At 43.5% G+C, this 22,883-nt stretch overlaps 1 protein-coding gene across 1 annotated transcript; it reads left to right on the plus strand.

Moving 5' to 3' along the window:
* Positions 1 to 13: 13 nt before the first annotated feature.
* On the plus strand, positions 14 to 22,373 carry SLC37A3 (solute carrier family 37 member 3). Its single transcript, XM_075117423.1, has 15 exons — positions 14 to 212; positions 3,539 to 3,714; positions 4,659 to 4,773; positions 7,279 to 7,371; positions 7,697 to 7,780; positions 8,984 to 9,129; positions 9,764 to 9,860; positions 10,411 to 10,495; positions 11,567 to 11,748; positions 14,297 to 14,438; positions 15,685 to 15,786; positions 16,029 to 16,076; positions 17,061 to 17,212; positions 18,961 to 19,026; positions 19,901 to 22,373. The coding sequence occupies exons 2-15, from the start codon at positions 3,614 to 3,616 to the stop codon at positions 19,991 to 19,993; spliced, it is 1,506 nt and encodes a 501-aa protein (XP_074973524.1). The 5' UTR covers positions 14 to 212; positions 3,539 to 3,613; the 3' UTR covers positions 19,994 to 22,373.
* The last annotated feature ends 510 nt before the right edge of the window (positions 22,374 to 22,883 follow it).

Below are 22,883 nucleotides of genomic sequence, written 5' to 3' on the forward strand. Positions count from 1 at the left end.
GGCTGCGCTGGGCTGGGTTGCGCTGGGCTGGGCTCCGCTCCGCTCCCCGCCCGGCTGAGGACGTGGCCGCTAGGCCACCTGCGCCGGCACTCGGGCGGAGGCTCGCTGAGGTGAGACAGCCGCGTCCTCATCGCCTGCTTCGGCGGGGGAACCGGCCCGGCCGCGCCGAGCCGCGGGGCAGCGTGTGGAGCCGGCGCCGCAGCCGCCTTCAGGTGAGCCCTGCCCGGCGGCGGGAGCGGGGCCGGGGCGCCGGGCCGGGCCGGGCCGCTCGGGCCGAGTCTCCCCCGCTGCAGGCGGGTCAGCGGGGCCGGCCTGTCTGTCAGCCCGCCGGGGGCCGCGCCCGCGTCGCGTCGGTGCTCGGGGGAGCCCCGGTTCCTCCCTGAGGGCGCCCGGCGGGGGCTGCCGGAGGGGCCCCCGCGGCTTGTGCTTGTGCCTGTGCCTCTCCTCTTCCTTCTGTTTGGAGAGATAGCCTGAAAGAGGGGGTTTGGTTTTTGTTTTTTTTTTTTTTTTTAATTGGCGCTTTTTTTTTTAACTCCTTTGTTTGCTTTTCACTTTGGAAGTCCCAGGAATGTAAATTCTGATCTTTTCTGCCGGCTTTGGAGGACGGCAGGGTGGTATTAAGAAAGCTTATTTTGAACTTAAGGTGCCTTATTTTGACCTTAAGCGAAGGCATAAGGGAGAATGCGGAAAGCTTAACAAAAGCTTATTCAAAATATTGGTTAGCTGAAGGTAAATAGTGCTAAACAAGCAGACGAGGCAGTCTAACATCCTAAAAGCAGTCCTTTTCCTTTCTTAAAGGCTCGTGCTCACCGCCTAGAGTTCTGTGGTTTATCCTGCTTCCGAGTTTTTGCTCCCCTTCCACTATAAATTTAATGTGGTGTTCTCAGAATAATTAGAAGACTAATTTGTAAGGATGAACTAGTCGCATGCTCTTCTAGCCTAGTGAGAATGCTGGTTTTGAATATAGAAAGGACAGGGTGAAAAAAGAAAAGGGAAAAAAGGGAAAACAAAATCTTTCTTAGTTGTCTCTACACTGTAAATATGTGAAAAGTGTCATCCTCTGCCAGAAGGTCGTCTTCTAGAAAGCTAGCTGAGATTGAAAAGCTCCAAGGAACAGGTCATTTCAATAGTAAAAGCTATTAAAAAAAAAGGTGACTTTAAGGTCAAAAACAGGTCTTAGCTTTAAAAAGACTCAGTATCTTGGACAAATAAGATCTATATTTGCATCTGTTGACATGAAGCCACTAGTAAATCTTGTGCTTCAGGCTGCAAACTGATTGCCCAAGGAAGAAACTTTTCCTGCAGTGTTGCACAACTGGTGGTGTTACGCTTTCCTCGGGAGAGCTCTGTTATCTGCTGTTGCGTGGTAGGAGGGGAAGGAGAGGCAGGGAAGGAGAACGAGCTCTTGTGTTTGACCAGCAGACTGCACGGTTCACAGGCCTGTAAAGACCGAGGTGCTGGGAAATTGGAGAGCCTTGTGTTCCTTTCTTGCCTTCATGCAGCTTGTGTGGGGGGCAGCCCTGGCAGTTTTACTGCTGCCTGAAAGGGAGTGGCACCACGTGATACTTGGGTGGGTGCTGAGCTTTCTTTCATTGATGTTGAGAAATGGTCCTGGACCTTAGATGGATGTAGTTTCAAGACTACTTGCAAAGATGCTTCTTCCAGGCTTAGCCTTTCCTTCCCACAGCTCCTACTGTGATTTTGTTGTTTTTTTTTTCCCCCTCCACATGAGCCCGAGCAGCCTAGGAGCATGTCTCTACTAGAAGGTGCTGCCAGATCTGGGCGGGCTGTCCTAGCTGGAGGAATGGGAGCGTGGCTCAGCTGCACTTGAGCTGCATAGATGCAGACTCAGATCTTGTATAGACTCGCTGCGTTTGTCCTGGATGAGAATGGGGGCGTTCAAGTGTCATGTAGGATGAACGTCACTCCAGTGTCTCAAAGGTGTGATAGCTGGGCCTGTATTACTCAGGGGATCTCCGTGCCATATTCTGTTTTGGAGGTCAGATGTGGCCTCGGTTTCCATAATGGTTAAGGTATCCAGAAGCAGCTGGCATTCTGTTTGTTTGTCATTGAGAGAACAGGAAAGGAAGACTTCTTACAGTGACAGTTGTCTTGATGAAGCCTTTAGGAGTTAATAGAAGGAAGACCAGAAATCTCCATGAAATAAGGGCTTTTCAGCAGCAGAAGTTTGGATAAGGGGGAGTCTGGGCAATGACTTCTGATTTCTCCAAGTGAGGTTATGAAGCTGAACTTGAAAAGTCTTCTGTCAGATTTACAAATCATTACAAAAAGCACCTGTGCATATGAAAGAACACAGGAGCATTATGTTTCATCTTATTTCATCTCTGATTCTTTGGGGCAACAGGGGTGGTGGGTAATTTTACCTCTCCTCAGCATTTAGAATGTGCATGGTGTTTGAATGTCTCTCGAAGGCGCAGCTCCCACCAGCTGATTTGTCTAGCTGTCTTAAGCCAGCTAGCATGAACAGAATCAAGTTCTGCCTTCAGCAGCGGGGTCAGCATACAGGGTATCTTCCTCTACGCTGCTCTCTGTTGCATGGACACAAGTGTTTGTGTAGCTGCTTTGTGAGCTGTGGCAGGGAAATCTGGCTGAAAAGACCTCTGCCAAGAAAACAGAAGGGAGGTGTGGAGAGAGCTTCAGCACCTCGCTGCCCAGCAGGTTAATTTCCCAGACTTGCTTTGCAGAAACGGCCCTTCAGCCACGCCAGCGCAGCAGAGGGTCTGGAGTAGTGTGGCATGAGCCAGCACTAAGAAACTGCATGTCTATCGTAGCCTTTCCTCCATACTGATAATATCTGGTATCTAGAAGTTTAGGCAGATGTCACCCATGCCCTACAGGTAGGGACAGGAAAGTATGACTTGCCACGTGCTGTACTGAGTTAGTGACAGATGGATCTATAATGTAGGGCTTGAGAGTGAATAAGCAGGGAGTCTAGCTGTTGGATTTCAGCACTGTCATCACAGTTAGTGTCCTTTTTCCAGCTGTGCAAGTCCACTCTTGAGTATATTCTTTCAACAACATCTTAAAAGAGGCAGTTAGATCCAAAACCATTCCCTACCAGTGACCAAGTGCTTCTCTCTTGACTTACTCACCAGTCCATAGACAGCCAGGTAGCAGTGGAAACTTAGTTTATTTATGATCACCCTATAGTGCGCTGTATACGTAAAAGGTGCAGAAAGGTCCTTAACATGGGAACACTGGAAGTTGGTAGATCCTGGGGGAACTCCCTTGGTGGTGGGCGCTGGAGAGGCATTTGCTAGGAGGGGAACAAAAAAGTGGGTTGGAGGATGACCACAGGGGTACTGGGTAAATGGGAGTAAAAAGGCATTTCTGGGCATAGATGGTGTCAGGGAACGTACAGGTGATGAGATGGGTAGTGATGTGAAAGGAAGGAATGGCAGAGAGTTGTCCCTGCTGAATTCCAGCTGTTTGGGGAACACAGCTGTATTTTATACATGTGTTTTAATTCAAATATGTTGTTTTTTTTTTTTTCCTTTCTTCCCAAATTCTGTTTAAGTGAGAAGAAAAATGACCTAAGCACCATCCAGCCTTTGTGGCCAAGGGCAGGAGCAGGGGTGGGGCTGCCAGGAGGATGGCTTTGCCTGGAAACTTACGGAGGCAGCCTGCAAACAGAGGCCTTGTGTCCCATTGCACCCACCATCACATTGTTGTGTTCCTGCTGACCTTCTTCAGGTAGGTTGAGTGTATCTCTGCACAGAGGAGCATTCATCTCATTGAATTTGGGGAGGTGAGGGAATGCCCAAAGAAGGAGAATGAAGGTAGGGAAATGGTCTTAACCTTTGGCTGTGAGCCTTGAAAACAAACTCAAAAGCTAGTAGTACCAACCAGTCTGGGAGTCATGCAGCAGTGGAGCTATGAGTGCTATGCCCCTGGGGAATCCAGCCACAAACAGGGCTTGCACCGAAGGTGAGGCTGACTGTGCCAAGCCGGCAGCAGCTTGTGGGTGGGGGTGGGGAGGATCTAGCTGAAATGAGGAAGGAAGCAAACAAACCCTGATGCTCAGAACTCATTTAATGCCTGTTCTGACTGATGGAATGTGCTGTCATTGCTTCTGGGGTCCTCTTCTCTCCTGAAAGTGCTGTTTGCACAGGGTGGACAGAGAGGTCTCTTCTTCAGATCTGAAGGTCTACTAGATTTGTTTGTTGAAAGATTGTGTCATGCCAGCTGACAACAGCTAGAATACCAGCCTCTCCATACAAACTTTGCCTCATTAATATCCTTTGATCTTCACAGCAATATTGCCACTCATACCCCACCTGTCTCTGGAAGAGCACTTGTAATGGTGGTTATCCAGAAGAGTATGTCTTCTCCCTTCTCTTTACTGTTTGTTTTTCTTTTCCTGATGTACCTAATTGCTGTTGCACAGTCACCTCTTCTTTTGAATAATAAAAGAGGAGGTCCCTTGCAGTCAAGACTCTCTTTCACAACTCCCTGCTAAAATCAGTGTGTCTACCCATAATTTGGAGGTTCCTGTCACTGCTGACTATCTTCAAATCTGCCAGTTGTCTGCTATGCTGCCTGCTTAGACAGCATGTATCTGTATTTTGAGTCACACCCTTTCCCACCTGACCTCCAGAGGAGATTTGGCCAACCAGTGCTTGTGTGTTTTCTGGCAGCTATTCCCTGCTCCATGCTTCCAGAAAGACATTCAGTAATGTCAAAGTCAGCATTTCCAGCCAATGGACTCCCACCTGCCTAAACAGCACAGCCCCTGATCTCCGGCCATATGAGGTAAGGACACATGGGATTGGCAAGTGCAAGGAAAGGCAAATAACTTCCAGTATGCTGAGTTTGTGGTGCTGAAGAGGCCTCTTTTATCAGGGACACTTCTCAGACTGTGAGAAGGAACTTCAAGTGTCTGAATTGTAATTTTACAGATGTTGAAATCTTTCCTAGTGTTACCCAGAGAGAAACTTCTCAAAAGTTACAATCTTCCAGTGGAAATGGGGACCCCAGGAGAGTCTCTGTAGTAGCTAGCAGCATGAAGGTGGGGGAGGAGGTAGAAAGAGGGATCCTGTCTCTGAAGCGTTGAAGGCAATAAACCAGAGCAGTTAATGGGCTTACAGGCATCTCTGTAAAACCCTGGCTGTGGCTTTCTCTGTGGCAGTGGTGCTGCCACCCTCTTAAAAGGACAGCCAAAGTAGGAGAGAAGAAAGCTATCTGAAAGTGCTAGCTGCTCATCCTAAACTGATACTGAAGAATGGCATTTTATCTTGCACCTAAAAGGTCTGATTTCCAAAAATGCTCAACATACAGTACCTCATGTCTGTAAAATTTTAGCTTCAGTGAAAGTGGTGGCAGTTCTGGCAATGGTTGCTAGTAGAAAAGGAAGTTGTATACTGCTTGCACCTCACAAATGAGAATGCGGGAACTGCCTTCTGCGTCCTACCCATAGTCCTTTTAGGGGCACACTTGTTTTTAGCAGTGGCTTGTCCCAATGCTTTTGAGAAGTGGGAGGAATCTTACATTAACAATGTGGTCGCAGGCCATGAGATCTATTAGAGTGGAGAGTTCCAAGTCAGTTGCTCAGGTGTTGTCTGCATTAGAAATCATCAGTTATTTGAATGTTTGACTGAGGGATGATAAATGCTAAATCGGGCCTGTAATGTGTTCAGGATTTTATAGTATGGCAAAAAGGAGTGAGCGTCTCAGAGATGCTAAAATGAACTACAGGGTGTTTTTATTTAGTTCCTTAACTGACATTCAAACAACTAGTATATTTTGGAAGCTGTTTTGAGCTTTTTTTTTTTTAATAGCAATGATTTAGTGTTTGCTGGATATTAAGGTGTCTGTGTCTCATCAAGAACAATGGTCCTTTTGGTGCCAGTTTAGGTTATGTCAGTTAACAGTAAAGTGTGTTTTGGGAAATCGATAGAACAGATTAAGGACATGAACAGAGAAGTCGTGTGCTATCGGTTTTGAACATTGGTATATCTTTTTAACTACAGTTGTTCTTTATTTTCATACATTAAAATATTTTTTTGAAGTACAACAAAATATTTTGCAATCGTTTTGTGAGTAGGCCCTAGTATGATTTTATTAGAAGGACAATGTAGATCTATATTTCTCAGCCTTTAAAGATTTGTGAGTTCTGCCAGAGGTTGTTTAATGAATATAAGCCTAATGACAAAAGATTTGATTCTGTTACCTTTCTAAGACTCTCAATAGCTGGGAGCCTCCAGGGTTCTCTGGTTAAAAGTTGAAAGCTACTGGTGTAGATAGGTGGTGTTGGCCTCAAGTGGCAAAAAAGTATTTTTCAAGGGATTTATTAGTTTTCTTGGACACGTGAGACTTAAGCAGAAGCTGCGTTGTTAGGCCTTACCAATGTTATGTCTTTTAAATAAAGTGGATGCATAATTAGCGATGTCTGTACAGGATGCTCTCTTGGAGAGGTAGAATCAAGCTAAACCTGATGATATTTGACGTAGGCGCATCCATAGGTCAGGGTTAGATTTGGTTTGTTTGTTTGTTTTCTAATTGTTGTTTTCTAATGGGGACATGGCGAGGAGGGAAGAAAACTTTGTCCTGATTAACTTTATTTGTTCTTCAAGTCATCCTCAAAGCTTGATATTTTCAGCTGATGTCACTGATCTTAGTTTGGGAACAGTTGAGTCTTTTTCCCTTTTTTTTGATCATATTGAAAGTAAAATGAAATTCAGGGTAAGCAAAAAAACCCAACAACATTAGTGACTGGAGTTCATTGAACAAGAAGAAATAGACTGGTTGGAAACTATTTACATTTTGTGTTCTTTCTTTTCTGTTTGTGGTCTATCATTTCTTCTCATGGTTGCTGGCACAAATACTTTAAGGGAATTATTCATTTAGTGAAGACAGCGAGATAAGTACAGAAGAGACACTGCACGTAAAACAGAATATGCCTTTATTGTATTATTCATTAAGATGCTCATCAATGTTTCTGTGTAAGAAGCTGTCAAACAGTTGCATGCTTGTTAGAAGTAGGCTTTGTTTTGCCAATCATTTGACTTGATCCAGGTGGAATGAGTATTTCTTACCTCTGGTGTGCTAGCTTGCCCTTTAGAAGTGAAACGAAGTGGCAGTGGACGTTTACTGCAGCAGATAATGCCAGAATTGTTCTTGATTTGATAATTACTGTTGGAGGAATGGGAGGTTGCTGGGGCCGTATGCTGTTCTGCTTTGGAGTTGGCATTTCCATCAAAAAGGAGTAGAATGAGCTATGCCTCTCCCTGTTTACCTGTTAACATTTTCTCTCTGTAGCTCTGGAACAGCAGCCATTTATTTCCAAATGCAGAAGAAGCAACTCTTTTCTTGGGGACGTTGGACACTATCTTTTTGTTTTCTTATGCTGTGGTGAGTAAAACCCATAAAAAGGCTGTAAAACCTGTAGAGAGTAAAAAGCTGCTAAGCTTTGGTTGTTTTTTACTGGGATGATCACACCCATGTTTGGAGGAGACAAACAGGATCATCTTCTTGGGCTTGCCTGTGAACTTTTTAAAAATAAGAAATTTAATGAACAACTATGAGCAGGGTTTCTTTGGTGGCAAAAACGTGGTTAGAATCAAACTCTTAAGTTGATGTAACAACAATGTTTGGATCAGCTTTACCCTTCTACATCATTTTAATTCTTGCGGATAACAGATGCAAATCTTTTTTTAATGCTGTGTTTTGTTCTTAGGGTCTCTTTGTCAGTGGCATAGTTGGGGATCGCCTGAATTTACGCTGGGTTTTGTCTTTCGGCATGTGTTCCTCTGCTCTGGTGGTAAGTTGGAACATACTAGTTGATTTAGAAATCTGTCAAAGGGCTTCTGGATAGGGTTTTGCTTTAGGGGAGCAGATACTCTGTTTCTGTGTGAATCTGCCCGTGAGCTGTAGCTGTACCTCAGTGGCCTCAAAGTCTGTGTGTAAACTTTGTCCTGGATGTGCTTATTGCATTGTCTAAAGCACAGAGCTATGCTAGATGACTCACCTCTTCCTGAAATATCTATTTATGGAAATTGTGTCAGAAGGAAATGCCTAAGTTTGAGGCACCGTCTAGAGACCTGATGAACAGCTTTTGTACAAGATTGGTGTATTTGGACTTTTTGGGACTGTTTTTTATTATAACTGTTCTCCCAGCCCACATATGTTGTCATCAAGGCTTTTGCTTCCAAATGCAATCTGTGCTCTCTTCTTTAAAGGACATGTTAACAATACTAAGCATTCATTTACTTATTTTGTAATTGCTGGGAGGGCATGTGTCAAAAAAGAATGTCCACTTAAAACAAAAAGGTTTGTCTTCAGGTTCAAGCCACTGCAGATAAGTGTGAATCAGTTTTATCTCATTGCGGTTTTCTGGTTATTAAAGTAGTGGTAAAATGTGTGGAGCGCTTTAGATTTACCCAGTGGCTACAAACCCCTCTATGGCCTATTGTGTTCTGCAAACACATGACCATAAACATCAAGAGCAGTGTGCCACAAAGTGTGTTTATTTTGGCTGGTTTGGGTTAGGGCTCTTAGTAATTTGAGACCTGGCTGTAGTATTTATGTTAAATTTTGCTAAGATAAGTGACTGCTGAGGGTTTTGTGTTTGCATAGAGCCTTGTGGTTTTGGATGTCAGTACAATAGCAGATCAAGAGGCTACTGTATTTTTAGTGTTATTACTGAAAGTGTTTGTCTCTTTCTTCTTCTCTCCTGTTATAACTGTGCTGTTTACTAAGATAAAAGTCCTTTGGAGTGGAAGTGCCATGACAGCACGTTTGTCTCTGGAGTTGTTTGGGCTCTGGAGTCCAGTGCTGTGGTGGCTCAGCAGAGGGTGCTGTTAGCTCTGAGCTGTTTCTTAAACAATGTCAGGCTTGCCTCTGGCCTGGCCCCTGCCGGGGACCTTCTCCCTGAAATGTTAATTCTTTTTTAGGACCCTACTCCTGCCTGGCTTTCAGCAGTAACCTCAGGGTTTCTTCTCTGTTTCCTCCCCCTGCCTCCTAGGTATTCTTCTTTGGCACAGTCACAGAATGGTTGCATTTCTACAACAAGTGGTTCTACTGCTGTCTCTGGGTTGTGAATGGCTTGTTACAGTCCACTGGTTGGCCCTGTGTGGTTGCTGTCATGGGCAATTGGTTTGGAAAAGCTGGGTAAGTTGAGCTTTCTTCAGTGACTCACTTATCTGACCTGCTGAGTAGCAAATTGAGCTGAAAGTCTCAAACCAAAAAGGCCAACTGTTAGGTCAGAATTAAAGTTATGTGGGATGAAATATGCCTTGCTTGTTACTCTTACCTTGTTATCATTATTTTTTTAGTGGAGCCGCAGAACAGCTTGCTGTGAACACAACTGTGTGCGCTAAAGACATAGGTTCAAACTTCAAAAGTTCTGTAGTGCGGAGTGGCTGAATTTGAACTTTCATGCCACAGAAAAACCTGTCTCTGTCTACTTACCACTAAAGAGACTGAACAGAAACTGACTCATTGTAGGGTCAGCTCTATCACTTTGGGGTATTGTAGATGAGCTCTAGCTATGGCTTGTAACTGTTGTTGCCAGCTCACCTCTGCTGTAACCCAGGTATTTCAGGACAGAACATTCATTGCTTATCTGTTTGGTACCCCCAAGTTATTCTGTGTTTTAAGTGACCTTTGAGTCTCTTTGAAGTGGACTGGGAGAGTGCTGTAACTATTCATAAGTTAAAGTTCACTTGAATGTTATATCTTTGTCTTGCTCCTAATGTCACTTCTTCATGCATTGCCTTTTTCAAATTTTCTTCCCTTTCTGCAGGAGAGGTTTTGTGTTTGGACTCTGGAGTGCCTGTGCATCTGTGGGAAATATCCTCGGGGCATTCCTTGCCTCCTGTGTTCTCAAATACGGCTATGAGGCAGGTATTGCTGTCTGGCTTCTAGCCAGGGCTCTGTGCCTGATTGGCTTATGAGACACTAGTTTCTTATCCTGTTTCTGAAATATAACAGGCTCCGAGTGTCCAGTTTAATCTTCCTGAATTCTGTGGTAGCAAGCAGTAGGCAGAATAGAAAAGGTTATTCTTCTCCTGACCCTTCCAAGTTGGGAGAAATGAGCCTGAGACGTCTCTGTAAATGGGACTGATGTTGTTGAAGAGCCATAGTGTCATAGTATACCCTCTTCTGATTTGGGTGGCTTAAAGTGGTATTCAGAGACATCCATCACAGGTTCTCACTTAACTGAAGTCACTAAACCAGCTGTTTCAATGTGGTCTTTCAGCCCAGATAGAGCCGAGTCTGTTCAGGAGATGCAGAGATCACTTGCTTCCAAGTTTTATGGATGTAGTCTGGGTGGTTGTAGGTGTGTTTATCCTCTGACAAGGTTGGAATGTAAAAAAACCCTCATTAGTGAAGGAAGTCTATGTGACTGAAACTGTTCTAAAAAATAATCTTTTGTTTATTTATCTTCAGTATGCTTTCTTGGTGACTGCCTCAGTACAGTTTGCTGGAGGAGTCATTGTCTTCTTTGGGCTCCTGACATCACCGAAGGAAGTGGGTAAGTAGTAGAGGGCTGTAGCATTTCAGTCCCTTCACGGAAAGCAGAGCAGCAGCTTTCCATGTGGTACTAAAAGTACTGCTCATTCTGACAGCACTTATACTCAGGGCTCTTATAAAATGGTGTTGTGCTTTAGTGTATTTAATGGAGCAAATGCTTTACTCACCAAGATCACGCTAAATGCCTCCGTGCATCATGTGTATAATGTCTGGATATTTTAAAAAGCAAAATAAAATAGCCTGGCTATAACATCTCTGTTAAGATGTGCCTAATTATCAGTTTTTGTTCACCTGGAAAATCAGTATTTTTTTAAAGAAACAGTAGGCAAACTGATAACTGGCTATTGTAGGAGAAAACTAGGGCAAGCCTTAACTGTGTAGTGGGAAGGGAAAGTACTTTTCATCTGCAGGTCTCCTGCAGATGGTTAAATAGCTCTCAGGTTGGATGTGGTCTTTCTCTGAGAAGATGGTAGGCAAGCCAAAGTGTATCAGGAAAACAAAAGAACTTTGGGGATTTGGCAGGGCCACAGAGGAGGTTTCCCAGGTGCCTGCAAAGGCCATAAAACTGGTAGCGCTAAAGCTACCATAAAGAGTGCTCATAAGAGCACTCAACAGCCCAGAAAGCACAGTGCAGTTCCTAGGTTTTCTGTTCTAGCAGAGGCATTAGCAGGCTGCAGCTGTCTGAGTAGTTGCTGGTACACTCAGCCTCCACGCTGAAGGGCAGCAGTACCCAGGAGCCAGGTCCCCGGATCCCAACCACTAAATAAGGGAGGAAATGCACTAATTTGTTGTGTCTTCCAACTAATGGCCAGACACTCAGAACAGACAATGCCGACGCCAGGATCAGACAGAATACTTTCAAGAGCACTAGAAGACAAAGGGTAGAAACTGGCGACACTGCAGAACATCATCTAGAAGAGTTTCTAAGCCAAAGGAGGATGGAGGTATGGGAGAGCAAGGGAATTGCTAGAAGGGAGAATTGCTTAAAAGAAGTGAGCGTAGCTTTAGAGTGGGGAGAGGGCGAACAGGCTGTGGTCCGTTTTTCCTGTTGCATATCCCTTGTAAAACTTAGGCCTCCCTGAGCTTGGAGCAGATGAAGACGGCAGTGTGGAGGAAGATGCCAACAGACCTTTAATGAGCAATGATGATGCAGATGATGATGACCGGAATTACTCTATTCAAGCAACTGACACTGACAACCAGCCAAAGGCCATTGGCTTTGTCCAGGCTTGTTGCCTTCCAGGTGTAGTACTGGTGAGGACACAGATTCTTGAGTGAGATCTGACTTACGTTGTTAAACATAAAGCATACTTTTTGTGTTGTCAGCATTGTTGACATCATTGTTAATATGTTGACCGTGTGTTGTAGTTGTTGACATCTGACTTGTTATGCTGTTAAAACCTTGGGGTTGGGACAGTTACCCTGTGCACATGGATTATAACGCTGTCTGGGTATGTGGTTGCATGGTGCTCTTCCCATGGGACTCCTGCTTCATTTAGTGCATGTAGTGAGCCAACTAAGGGCAGCAGAGACCCTGCTTTTTTTCCTGCTGAGTTTAGAAGGGAGTCCATGAGCAAAGGTGGCTGTAGGATGCTTTCTTGGTAAGGCAGCTGCGTTGCCCTGAGGAATGGGATTCTCTCACTGTTAGCTGAACATCACAGAGAACTCTGTGGCACTGATACTGGGGTTTAGGTTTTTTAAGTTGCCTTCAAGCAGAAAGCTGGCCTGAAAAGCCTTAATCACCATGACGTAATATGTGACAAAGTAGGCATGTGTTTTTATAAACAACTAGAAGGAAGGCCGGGTGATGCAGTTTCCACATATCCTCATCCTGTTGCTTGTATAAGAACCTGTACTTCTGCACCAGCAGTATTGCCCAATTCATGGATTTGGTTAGCTGAAAAATTATCCTGCCATTAAAAAATGGTGTTAACTTTATGTGTTAGTGGGCTGCATGCCCCCTGAATACTAGAACCTGTACAAGAAAGGGGGCAGGGTGGCTGGCTCAGTAATACAGCATGAACTGTCTGGATTTGATCATGAAGTAGAACTACTGAATGGACAGTATTGTTAGATACACTTAATGAGTAAAGCAGTTGGTTGTTGTGATTAAGGCAACACAAAATCTAGAAGGGATGGGTGGATTGTCAGTGCTTAGAGTGCTGGACAACCACAGTTCTGTTATTAAGACCTTGGTTGAAGAAAACATATCCATCTTGAGTTCTTTCCTTATATGGCATTTAGCCATATAAACTATAGCTCAGTTTTGGTGGTTCTTAAGAACGGGCTGATGTACAAAGAACCTTTAGGCAAAATTTTGTAGTGGTGGAGACTGCCTCAGTTGAAGTTTGTCTTTCTTTTCATTGACCAGAACATTTTCATTGACCAGGAGGTACTATACAACTGATGTTGCTGTTTCTGTTTTTGGGATTCTGAGGACATGTTCTGTGCATTAACCCAGCAACATGAACACCTCGGAGCCTGTGAGTTTTATCTGATGGCAGATCAATGCCCAGCCAAACCAGGACACTATGTCAGATCAGTGAGAGACCAAATACCGAGAGAGCCTCCAAAGCCTTACCAAGATTCTACAAAGGCTTTGACATATTTTTTTCCTGTAGCTTCTCTCTTCCCCTGCTGGGTGATATGGCGGAAGGGTTTTGGTACAGCCAGCTTTCCCCTGAGCCTCTAGAAATTCAAAATTTAATCACTCAGACAATCTGGTAGGCAGTTTCTAAGCATGATGTAATAAATATTGCTTCATACAGTGCACTTTTCACACCCAGAGGCAGGAGAACTCTACCAAACATCCCTCTGTCTTACGTGTATGGTGGAGATTAGTTTGTGTCCTGAAGGAATGAAAAAGCATTAATAATACAGCTTAAAAAAGATGTATCTGTTAAAATAATATAAATTCAGAGGAGATGATTTTGTGGAGTTTAATATATAAAGACATCTGCTTTTTGAAATTCAAAGACAAGTGCATACATGCACATACACATGCAGTCTCAAAAGCTGTGGTTCTAACTGATTGTTCCTTCTGCCATCACCCTTGTTTACATTTTCAAATAGGGGTTCCTTGAACTGCTGTGTCAGTGTTTATCGGGAGGCCTTACTTGAAGCAGTGCACCTCATCCCTCTGCATGTGCTGGGCCAGCAATCACAGAGAACAAATCTTTGCTACACATGTGAAAGCTCTAAAGAAGGAGATCTGCTAGCTAAGGAGAACTTGAGCCCAGCAGCCAAAAGCAGGAGGTTGTCTCAGCTGTTGGTTTTGGAAATATGTGCTTAGCTTTGGCCAAACCCTTCATCTTGTGTTCTGGAATACCTGCCTGGGGATTATGAATAAAGCTTTCTCTTGTGGTGCCGTAAGCAGATGAGCCTTCTGAGCTGCAAAAGATAGCACAGAGGAACTACTTCACATAACTTTTCTCAGCATGATGCACAGATGACTAATCTCAAGCTTGTTTCATGTCACATGGTTCGCTCCCTTCCCTTCAGAAGGTGAATTAAATTTCCCTCATGTTTCTGAAGGCTGGTGTAATTTCCTCTCAAGATTACACTGAAAGCGTTTTAACCCGTTGCATTCATTGCAAAGAAAATAACATTCTTGACAGTGATTTTTATATTTCTGGGTTCCCTTTGATGTTCAGCATTAAGATTTCATAATGCTGCTTTCTTAAGTAAAATGCAGAAGCACTTTCCTGTGAAAGCTTTAGCTGGATACAGAGTTTTATGGGAAGAATCAGGAACACTGTTTGCATTTCTCAAGTGCTGTTTTCTGGCCCTCTCTTTGTTCCAGTACTCTTTGGCCTATGCCTGCTTGAAACTGGTGAATTACTCCTTCTTCTTCTGGCTGCCCTTCTACCTCAGCAACAACTTTAGATGGAAAGAAGCAGAAGCTGACCAGCTCTCAATCTGGTATGATGTGGGAGGAATTATAGGTGAGTGAGCAAGTGAATGACATCTTCCTGCAGTTGCCCTGCTAGCGTTTGAAACTGAGACAGCAAATGCAGCTCAGAGCAGTCATGTTCAGTGGGATCTAGCTGTTTACTGAATATATGAAAAGCCTAGTTCTGTATGTGGCTGCTTGGCTGTTTGGTTTTGTTTTTTTTTTTTCTTTCTGAAACACAGTGTATGTAAGCCCCCTAAAGCCTTTACCTGTAATTTAAAGGGCACTATCGTATTCTTGCACACTACCCCCAGGGGGCATTTTTCTTTACTCTTACTTCTTGAAAAGTGCCATGTACAAAATGGTGTCCCTACTGCTTGCTGCTTCCTTTATTACAGGTACCCTTGAGGGAGAGTTTAGATTGGGACTTACTGGGTTCTGTACAGTCCCTTCTGTCCTGTATTTTTAAGAACAGACTCAGTGCAGATCTCAGCAGAGCAGGCACAACTGTGTTATGTTCAGAAATGAAACATAATTGTACTCGTTTCTGCTGGCTGCAAAATCTGACCCTGGTCCTCCAGAATAAAGAACATATTGTATATGTGTTTAGACTGCCGCTCTCCTGTGCTCAGTTTCTTGCTTTATTACCTTGTCCAGTTAGCTTTCCTAGAATAGACATCCTTGTTTTGGTCTGTTCAGAGTCAGGTTTTTTGCCTCTGTGGCCATTTCTATGTTAGGCTTTTTCAACATTCTAGTTCTTACCAGCAGAGCAGTTCCTACAGAGGTAGCAATGATATATAAGGTGATTTTTATCAGCTATTGGCATTTGTTGCAATTAGTTGCACCTACCCTAAGTAGGTGAGACAGCAGGGAATGCGAGGCCCCTGTGTACTAATGCTTTCCCCATGAAAAAGAGTAGACTTTTCTTGCACTTTCTGTTAAAGAAACCCGCCGCAATGTTAAGCTTGCTTACATCCAGAATTGTCGTGATCCTAGAGCTGTGATGGTCCTATAGGGAAAGGAAAAAGGAAAGCAGGAGCACTGGCTAGTTGAATGCCAGAAGAAAGTAATAAATTCCTGGGAGAGCAGTATGAGTAGTTTTCCCTGCCCTATCTGAGCCACTTAAGTTTGCTGTTGTCTCTTTGTCTGGGTCAGTAAGGGCAGGAGACTTAGTTTTCAGGATTTTAGAGAGAATGCGTATTGATGAGAAGGCAAGAGGCCACTGCGCTCAGTGAAATGAGTTTTGTTCAAGGTGTTAGCATCCTGAGCCTGACGGTGATTTATTTTTTTTTTTGCAGGTGGGACTATCCAGGGCTTGATTTCTGATGTGCTACAGAAGAGAGCCCCAGTGCTAGCAATTAGCCTGCTCTTTGCTGTAGGCTCTCTTTTTGGATACAGCCGTGAGTATGCTTTTGCTGCACAGTGATAAGAGAAACTTCTGGGTCTTTAGTCTCTAAATGCCTTTGCAGTAAGACTAATCTCTGTAGAAGTCTCTAGTCAAAAAGAAGCTATTGCTGTCACTATGTAGCTAATTGAACAGGCAGTTTGAACTGGATGTTTGCGTGCTTCTTTCTGATCCTAAATAAGTGGCTTTCCCAAGTTCATTTGTTTTATTTACACCTATCTGGACTTTGTCTTGCAGGTTCTCCAAACAGCAAACCTGTCAATGCTGTGATCATGGCAATTACAGGTATCTTATCAAATGCCACTGTTATATTAGTAGACATATATATATATATATATGTATGTTACAGAAAAATAAGTAACACCAGCCTCAGGTGATGGTAATACATTTGTGTGTGCTGCCTTCTCTGCTGGTTTTGCAGAAAGAGTGAAAGGTGGGGCCCAATTTCTCTTACATTTGGAATACAGCTGTAGGAAAACTGCCTTCCAGAGGGAGGTATAGAATATAGACTCTATAGAATAATGGCTTGGAACTAAATGGGTCAGCCTTGGCTCAGTGTGATGAGGATGGATTTATGCCAAAATACCCAGCAGTGATCTGGTATCTGAGGAAGTGTATATATGACAAAGTCATGAGCTAGAGCACAAATTTGAGGGTGTTTGTCAGTACCCCAAATGCCCTGTGTGCTGTGAGAGATCACAAGCTTTGTGTGCTACCAGACATACTGTGCTGTGTTATGGAATTAAGATTAGCCTGCATGAATAGGGCCTTTCTTTTCAAACACTCCTACTTCAGAACTCTGTCCTGTTGCATTTTTTTTTTCCCCCTTCCATCTCCTTCACCAGTCTCTGGAGACTGAGGCAGTAGCATGGGGGTATACTATTCCAAAGTAGAAACGTGTCTAAATCTGCTTCGTGTTGAGGGTTTCTATATGCATGCTGTTCAAAAGTAGCTTTCTGTATTCAGTTTGGTGTGTCCTGACTCTTCTTGCAGAGTGTGCCACAGCTAACTACATGGTTTTTGCTGTTGGATGAAAATGTGCTTGTTGGCAGTTTCTGTGTGTGTACTCCAGGTACACAATGTGTGCCATGAACGTATGCTTCAGCTGTGAGAGTACGCTTCTACCTACAGTTAGTCTGTGATCACTGTCCTAGACTTAATCCTTTTCCTGAGCTTTGCATGGTAGAAAATCCGTGTTTGGAAGATGTTCTGTTGAGAATCCGTCCTCATGCTTGTTTTGCACCAAGGCTGTTTTCTTCACACTTCCAGGATTTTTCATCGGAGGCCCTTCTAACATGATCAGTTCTGCAATTTCTGCTGACCTGGGGCGCCAGGATCTGGTGAAAGGCAGCAGCGAGGCTCTGGCAACAGTCACAGGAATTGTGGATGGAACTGGCAGTATTGGTGCTGCAGTGGGCCAGGTAAGGCTAACATAGGAAAATAGAGGTTGGGGGAAGGAGGCAGAGTGTCTCTTTTGGTCAGAGATGTTAGGTCATTCTCGATCCCAAGTTGCATGGAGAGAGAGAAAGAGAGGGCTGGGTTTTTTAAAAAATGATTTATTTATTTAAGAAACAACCAAGAGAAAATGTGTGTTAAGCTTCCAGTGGAAGCAATTTAATTAAGAACTAAACTAAGTATTCATAGCGCTAATATTATCACCCTTTCATAATTCAGATGAATTTGAGACTTTCATATCCTGAACTCCAAAAAGCAAGTAAAGGTCAGCTTCACAAAGAGTGAAAATAAAACATTTTGAAGTTTGTTTGGTATTTTTTTGTTCAAAAGTAATAGCAGAACCTTGGCTTACAGAAAGGTTTACCTGTATAACAAAGTAAGATTAGAATATCTATTATGAATGTTACAGTGTTTATAAAGTAATTTAAAATTTTCTTTTATTTGTGGTTTCCCTTCTTATCTATGGATGTCTTTTACACCTTGTAAATCCAGCACCACTTGCTTTGATAGTCCTTACAGTAAGCTGCCAGAGGTCTGAAGACTAGACTGTTGCAGAAAAGGAAGCTGACAGTGTGCCCACTGGGGACACTCTTTCTTCTCAAATACAAGCATTAACTATGTGGAAGAACACAGTGGTACTTTGGGGAGGGGATGATTTAGTAGAAAGATAGGAGCCAGTGCTACTCTAGGCATCCTCTAGTGCTGGTAAAACACCAAGGATGTGAGCAAGGCATACAAGTTTCTTTTCTGGAAAGGGATTTGGATTTGTACTTGCATTGATTGCCTGATAAGTACAATTGTTCAGTCTCTGCTTTGTAGGAAAGACGCCGCTTAGCTCCATTAAACATGGAAGATTACAAGTGGTTTGTGGACATCTTAAAGTGCACTGTTACACTTGATGATGTTCTTGCATTGTCTGTAGTGTTTCTGTCTTCCCACACACATACCATTCAAACTTAAGTCATCATAAAACCTGGGTCTTTAGTTCTGAAAAATTCCACCTGCCTCCCATTCTAACATTGTACTTATTTCAACAGAGACAACCATGACGTCATTCTGGGGATGTGTGAATAACAGCAAACGCGCAATGAACGTGTTAGAAATTCAGATCCTGTTTTGTATATCCTAATATGCCCAGTAGTGAAGAAAGCAGGCCCTTGTACAGCATCTGAATATAAATCTGCTAATAGGGAATACATTATCTTTCGGAGCCTGTGTAGTCCTGTTGAACTAGGACGCAGTTCAGAACAGACTGTAGCCTCAAGTGTCTTGCCTATGATGAAGGGTTAAGTAGTTAGTGGTTGCACAGCTCTTGAAAAATGCGTCCTGTGTAATTTATAAGCCATTCTAGAGCTTTTAGTTCTTCTGAGAGTACTTACATCCACTTACGTCCCAGTGTTCTGTGCAAAAACCTTGTATTCAGCAGAGTCAATTTGTCACCCTTTGAAACTGTAGTTCAGTTCTGTCTTTATGCTGCTATGAGTTACTCTAAAGCTTCGGGATGGTATCTCTGCTTTGCTGAGACTGAGTTTTATACAGAAAGGCTGCTGTCCTGAGTCATCTCTTCTGACAGGAAAAGATCAGCTGGAAGGTTTTGTGATCAGCTCTGTATGGAGTGTTAACATCCCACATGTTCTAGAAAATGAAAGAGTAATGCCTGAAAGTCATGCTTATCTTCCAAGTTTGAATGACTTTTCTTTGTCTTTCTCTTTAGTATCTAGTGTCCTTGATCCAGGAGAACCTGGGATGGATGTGGGTTTTCTATTTCTTTATTCTAATGGTAAGAAATCTTTTTTTTTCTTTAAATTCTTTGTCAAAGTTCAATATGCAATAGACAGACTTTTGTGAGAACCTGAAAATTGTGACTTAGATGTGCAATCTATTTCTGCAGCAGCTGCAAACTCTGATGGCATTCTCAAGTGGTTTATGGTGTGCCTTTGCCTCTGTCTAAACCAACTGGCATCATTTTGGATCCTTTAAAGTCACTTTGGCCAACAGGAACTGAGATTTGTGGCAGAGGCATGAAAATACTTGCCTCAAAATACCTGTATGCATTTCCTAAAGCTTATACTGCCTGAGTGACTTCCAAGGCAGGACTTTTTCCTCCTTCATCTCCATGATACGTAGTTCTTAATATTTTCATGGAGCTGAAGTTAAGCTGCTTGTTTGTTAGCCTTTGAAGATTAGTGGAAAGAGTGATGAGGATCTTGAAACTAAAATGAAAATGCCTTGCCCTAGTGTACCGCTGGGGGAGAAGACCATTCAGGCTCTGATCTCCTCAGCATTGCCACAGTGGTGAATGCTGTACAATTCAGCTGTTCTTCCCTGCTGGAAGTGCCAGGAATTGGCTTTGCATCTGGGCTGTCAAGAGAAAAGGCCACTTTGATGAGCAGCAGAGGTGGCCAGGAGGAAGTCTGTTGGGAGGTGAGGAGCTCATCCCCTTTTATGAAGAGAAGATCATGACAGCTGAAATTGTAGGAGCTTTGCTGCAAGCTCAGTCCTCCCATCTGCTGTACTACTTTCTCATCACTTCTCTTAGCCTGTGTAGTTCTGGGGAGGCCTTGGTTGCACATTGGAGTGCAGGATGACTGCAGCTATGGTTAGCTATGTGCTAATTGTCCTGAATATGGTTTGTTGTTTTTTTCCCCCCACAGACAAGTTCAACAATCCTGTTCATTTCACCATTAATAGTGAGGGAGATCAAATTGCTTCTGCATGAGCGGCACCTGCGAATGCTGGCCGAGTGACTTCTGCTTGCCTCTGGAAGGACTGTTGTATGGACCTGACAGCTGGGACACTAATCAAAACTCTGGGAGACTTGTTTCTTACATCCTCCAGGTTTGGACTAATTCAAAGTGGCTCTGCAAGACTTTTGACCTTCTCTTGTGAGCTCAATAGTGAAGTACCAAATACCCGTCCTGAGGCCACCTGCATCATGGAGCTGCTGACCTAAGCTAGACAATCGACAGGACTGGCGGGTTGTCCCAGCCTGCCAGGCTCTTCCATGTCAGCAGTCACACTAGGGTCTTCTGTTGGGTGGTCTCACTGCTATACCCTTTCTTATTTATTTCTGGATGTCCTGACCAAAGGTCGACTGTTTAAAACTGACGGTGAAGAGTCTGTCTTACAATGAATTTTGATGCTCTGTTGTGCCGGTGAAATCATACTTACATTTCATGGGTATTTTAAATTTACAGTCACTTTCGCTTTTCGAAAGGGCAAAAATAATTATTTGGAATTTGCGCTGTCCAGTTGTTTAAAAAACACTGTTGCTAAATCGCTGTACAGACAGACCTCTGCTATCCTGAGCTTTCAAGTGTCACATATTCCAGTAGATTCACATGGAGAAGTTACCTCCATATTTGTTTTTAAGCATTTTTTAATAATAATAATAATAATAATCTCTGTGAAATGAGATTTCAGTTTTTAACTATTTAAGCAGACAAACAGTGTGCAATACTTTACTGTGATCTCCAAGAATAAGCCTTAATCGGTCCTTTGTGTCTAAAGGATCCTTGAATGGCTTTGGGGATCAGTAACGGGACACAAATACTTTCATTTCTGCTTTTTGTTTGAACTCTGATCAATACTGACCAAAACAGGACTGTCAGGTGACACTCTAAAGCAAGCTGGTGTCACTGATTTCGTACTCATTGGGCAACTGCTCATCTCAAAGAGAACCAGAAGGGAATTAAAGTAATTTAAGGGACCTGGCTGCTCTTTCGCACATGGGCTTCCAGACAGGGACTGAAGTGTCCTCCTGGAATAGCATCAATGAGCAAATGCTGCTGTCTTCCCCCATGCTCTGCTGCCCCTAGGGGACCTCAAGCTCCAGGGTTTTAAAGCTTCAGTTGTATTTTGAAGAGAAAGGTAGATGCAAGTCAGCACTAAAAACATGTGACTGTACTTCATATGGTGGCATTTGAGTATTTCGCAATACTACATCAAGCAGGGCGACCGACTGACACCTCTGTTGGTGATGCTAATGGGATCTTTGAGTAACTTCTCAACCAATTGTTTTCTCCTTATGTCACTGGAATAGGTATGTGTTAACCAGCAGAACTTCTGATCAAACACTCAATCTAACTAGTCAGCAATGCCTGGGTGGGGGTGAGGGGCAGGAAGATTCTTGGAGCTGAAAATTTGAAACGTTTTAAATGGGAAAAGTTGCCTTTTTAAAATGTACAGTGATTTTATTTTTTTCTTAAATATATGAATGTCAATTTTTAGTCATGTGTTGATTGTAATGAATGGAACATTATTAGTGCCTTACAGTTTTACTGTATCGAATGGTGGCTTGTTGATTTGTTGCTCATGCAGTGATGGCTCTGTGCACAGCTTTGCTTACCATGAAACTCAGTTGCTCCATTTTCTGCTCTTTTGAGAGCCCCCTGTTTCCCCTCTCCCCCCCCTTTCCCCCCACCTTTTCCCCCCACAAAAAATTTCAGTGCTTGGGAAAACAATGCCATTAAGCTGATGAGGGACCTGAATCTGTTCTTGTCTCTTCTCATTCCCCTTCTAATTTTTGCCTGTATAATTAGAGCAGGAGGCTGAGAATCTATCATCCTGTTCTCAGAATTATGCCCTGGGGTTAGTGTTCACATCCCAAGCTACTCATTAGCCCCTGTACAAATAGAATCAAAACTCCCTGAAATTTAGTTCTAAAATTGATGGTGGCACCATTTGCCCCAGCCACGGCGTCTGAGAATCTGTGGTTTCAAATTCCATCCTGGATGGGCTTTTTGACCAGTCATCATGGGTGCTAGATAAGCTTGTGATGAAAGGTGGGGTTGGGAGAGGGATGTCGCCGGGCCGGGGGGAGGAGAGGCAGGCCCCTGTAACAAATGGTTTCCTGTAAACAGTTCTGTCCCCTCTCGAGAAGTGTCAGATGTGTTGTGAGCGCTGGGAACACAAGCTGCCCAGCAGCTTGTGTGCAAGTGTGTGGCGCTGCTTTGAGGCCACCTTCAATTAGTGAGGTGTGCCTATGACTTCAGTATTGTGGTGGTGGTGTCATCCTGGATTTTTGGTTCTCTGTATTTTCTCAAGGTGCTCAGATGAAGAAAGGTTTTCAATCTGATCATGTCTAAACTGATCTCACATGAATAAACTTGATTTGATTTGACCTGGGCTACTTTTTCCATGTGCTTTATTCCAGTCTTTTCAACGTGGTTCTGCTGAGTGTGTTTCTCTCCCTCCTCCATATAGGCCTGGCTCTAACAGCTGCATTTCACTCAGCTGCTGTGAAGACCTGAGCCCTGACTAACACTGAAACCAAACCCTCATCCCAACCTGAAAGGGGACCGTGTTCCCCCATGCTGTGGTCTGGCACTCTTCCTGAGCAGTCTCTCTAGAAGCTTTGTGAAAGTCCCCTAACAGAGATGCCCATAACAGTGTAATTAATGGTCTTAAATAAAGAAGCCAGAACATATATTTGGTTTTATTTATTTAGCTCTTGATCTGAGTGTAGAAGTTGGGTGTTCTTACCTTGAAATTAAATGGGCCGCATGGCTGCTGGCCCTGCTGTGCCTTCTCTCCTCTCCTGTGGCTCGTTTCTTTAAACACAAATCCACACCTATGCTTAGCTGTGTTTAAATGGACACAGTGGGGAACTTTGTAATTGTGTTTGTGTTTTATAGT

This window comes from Phalacrocorax aristotelis, chromosome 1 (assembly GCF_949628215.1).
Source record: "Phalacrocorax aristotelis chromosome 1, bGulAri2.1, whole genome shotgun sequence".
In the NCBI taxonomy this organism is placed as follows: Eukaryota; Metazoa; Chordata; class Aves; order Suliformes; family Phalacrocoracidae; genus Phalacrocorax; species Phalacrocorax aristotelis.

Excerpts from the sequence above, each read along its gene's own strand:
- SLC37A3 (XM_075117423.1), top strand. The coding sequence starts at position 3,614 with ATGGCTTTGCCTGGAAACTTACGGAGGCAGCCTGCAAACAGAGGCCTT. Across the intron at positions 4,774-7,278 it reads CTGATCTCCGGCCATATGAG|CTCTGGAACAGCAGCCATTT; the intron begins GTAAGGACACAT and ends TTCTCTCTGTAG. Across the intron at positions 16,077-17,060 it reads TGTGATCATGGCAATTACAG|GATTTTTCATCGGAGGCCCT; the intron begins GTATCTTATCAA and ends TCACACTTCCAG.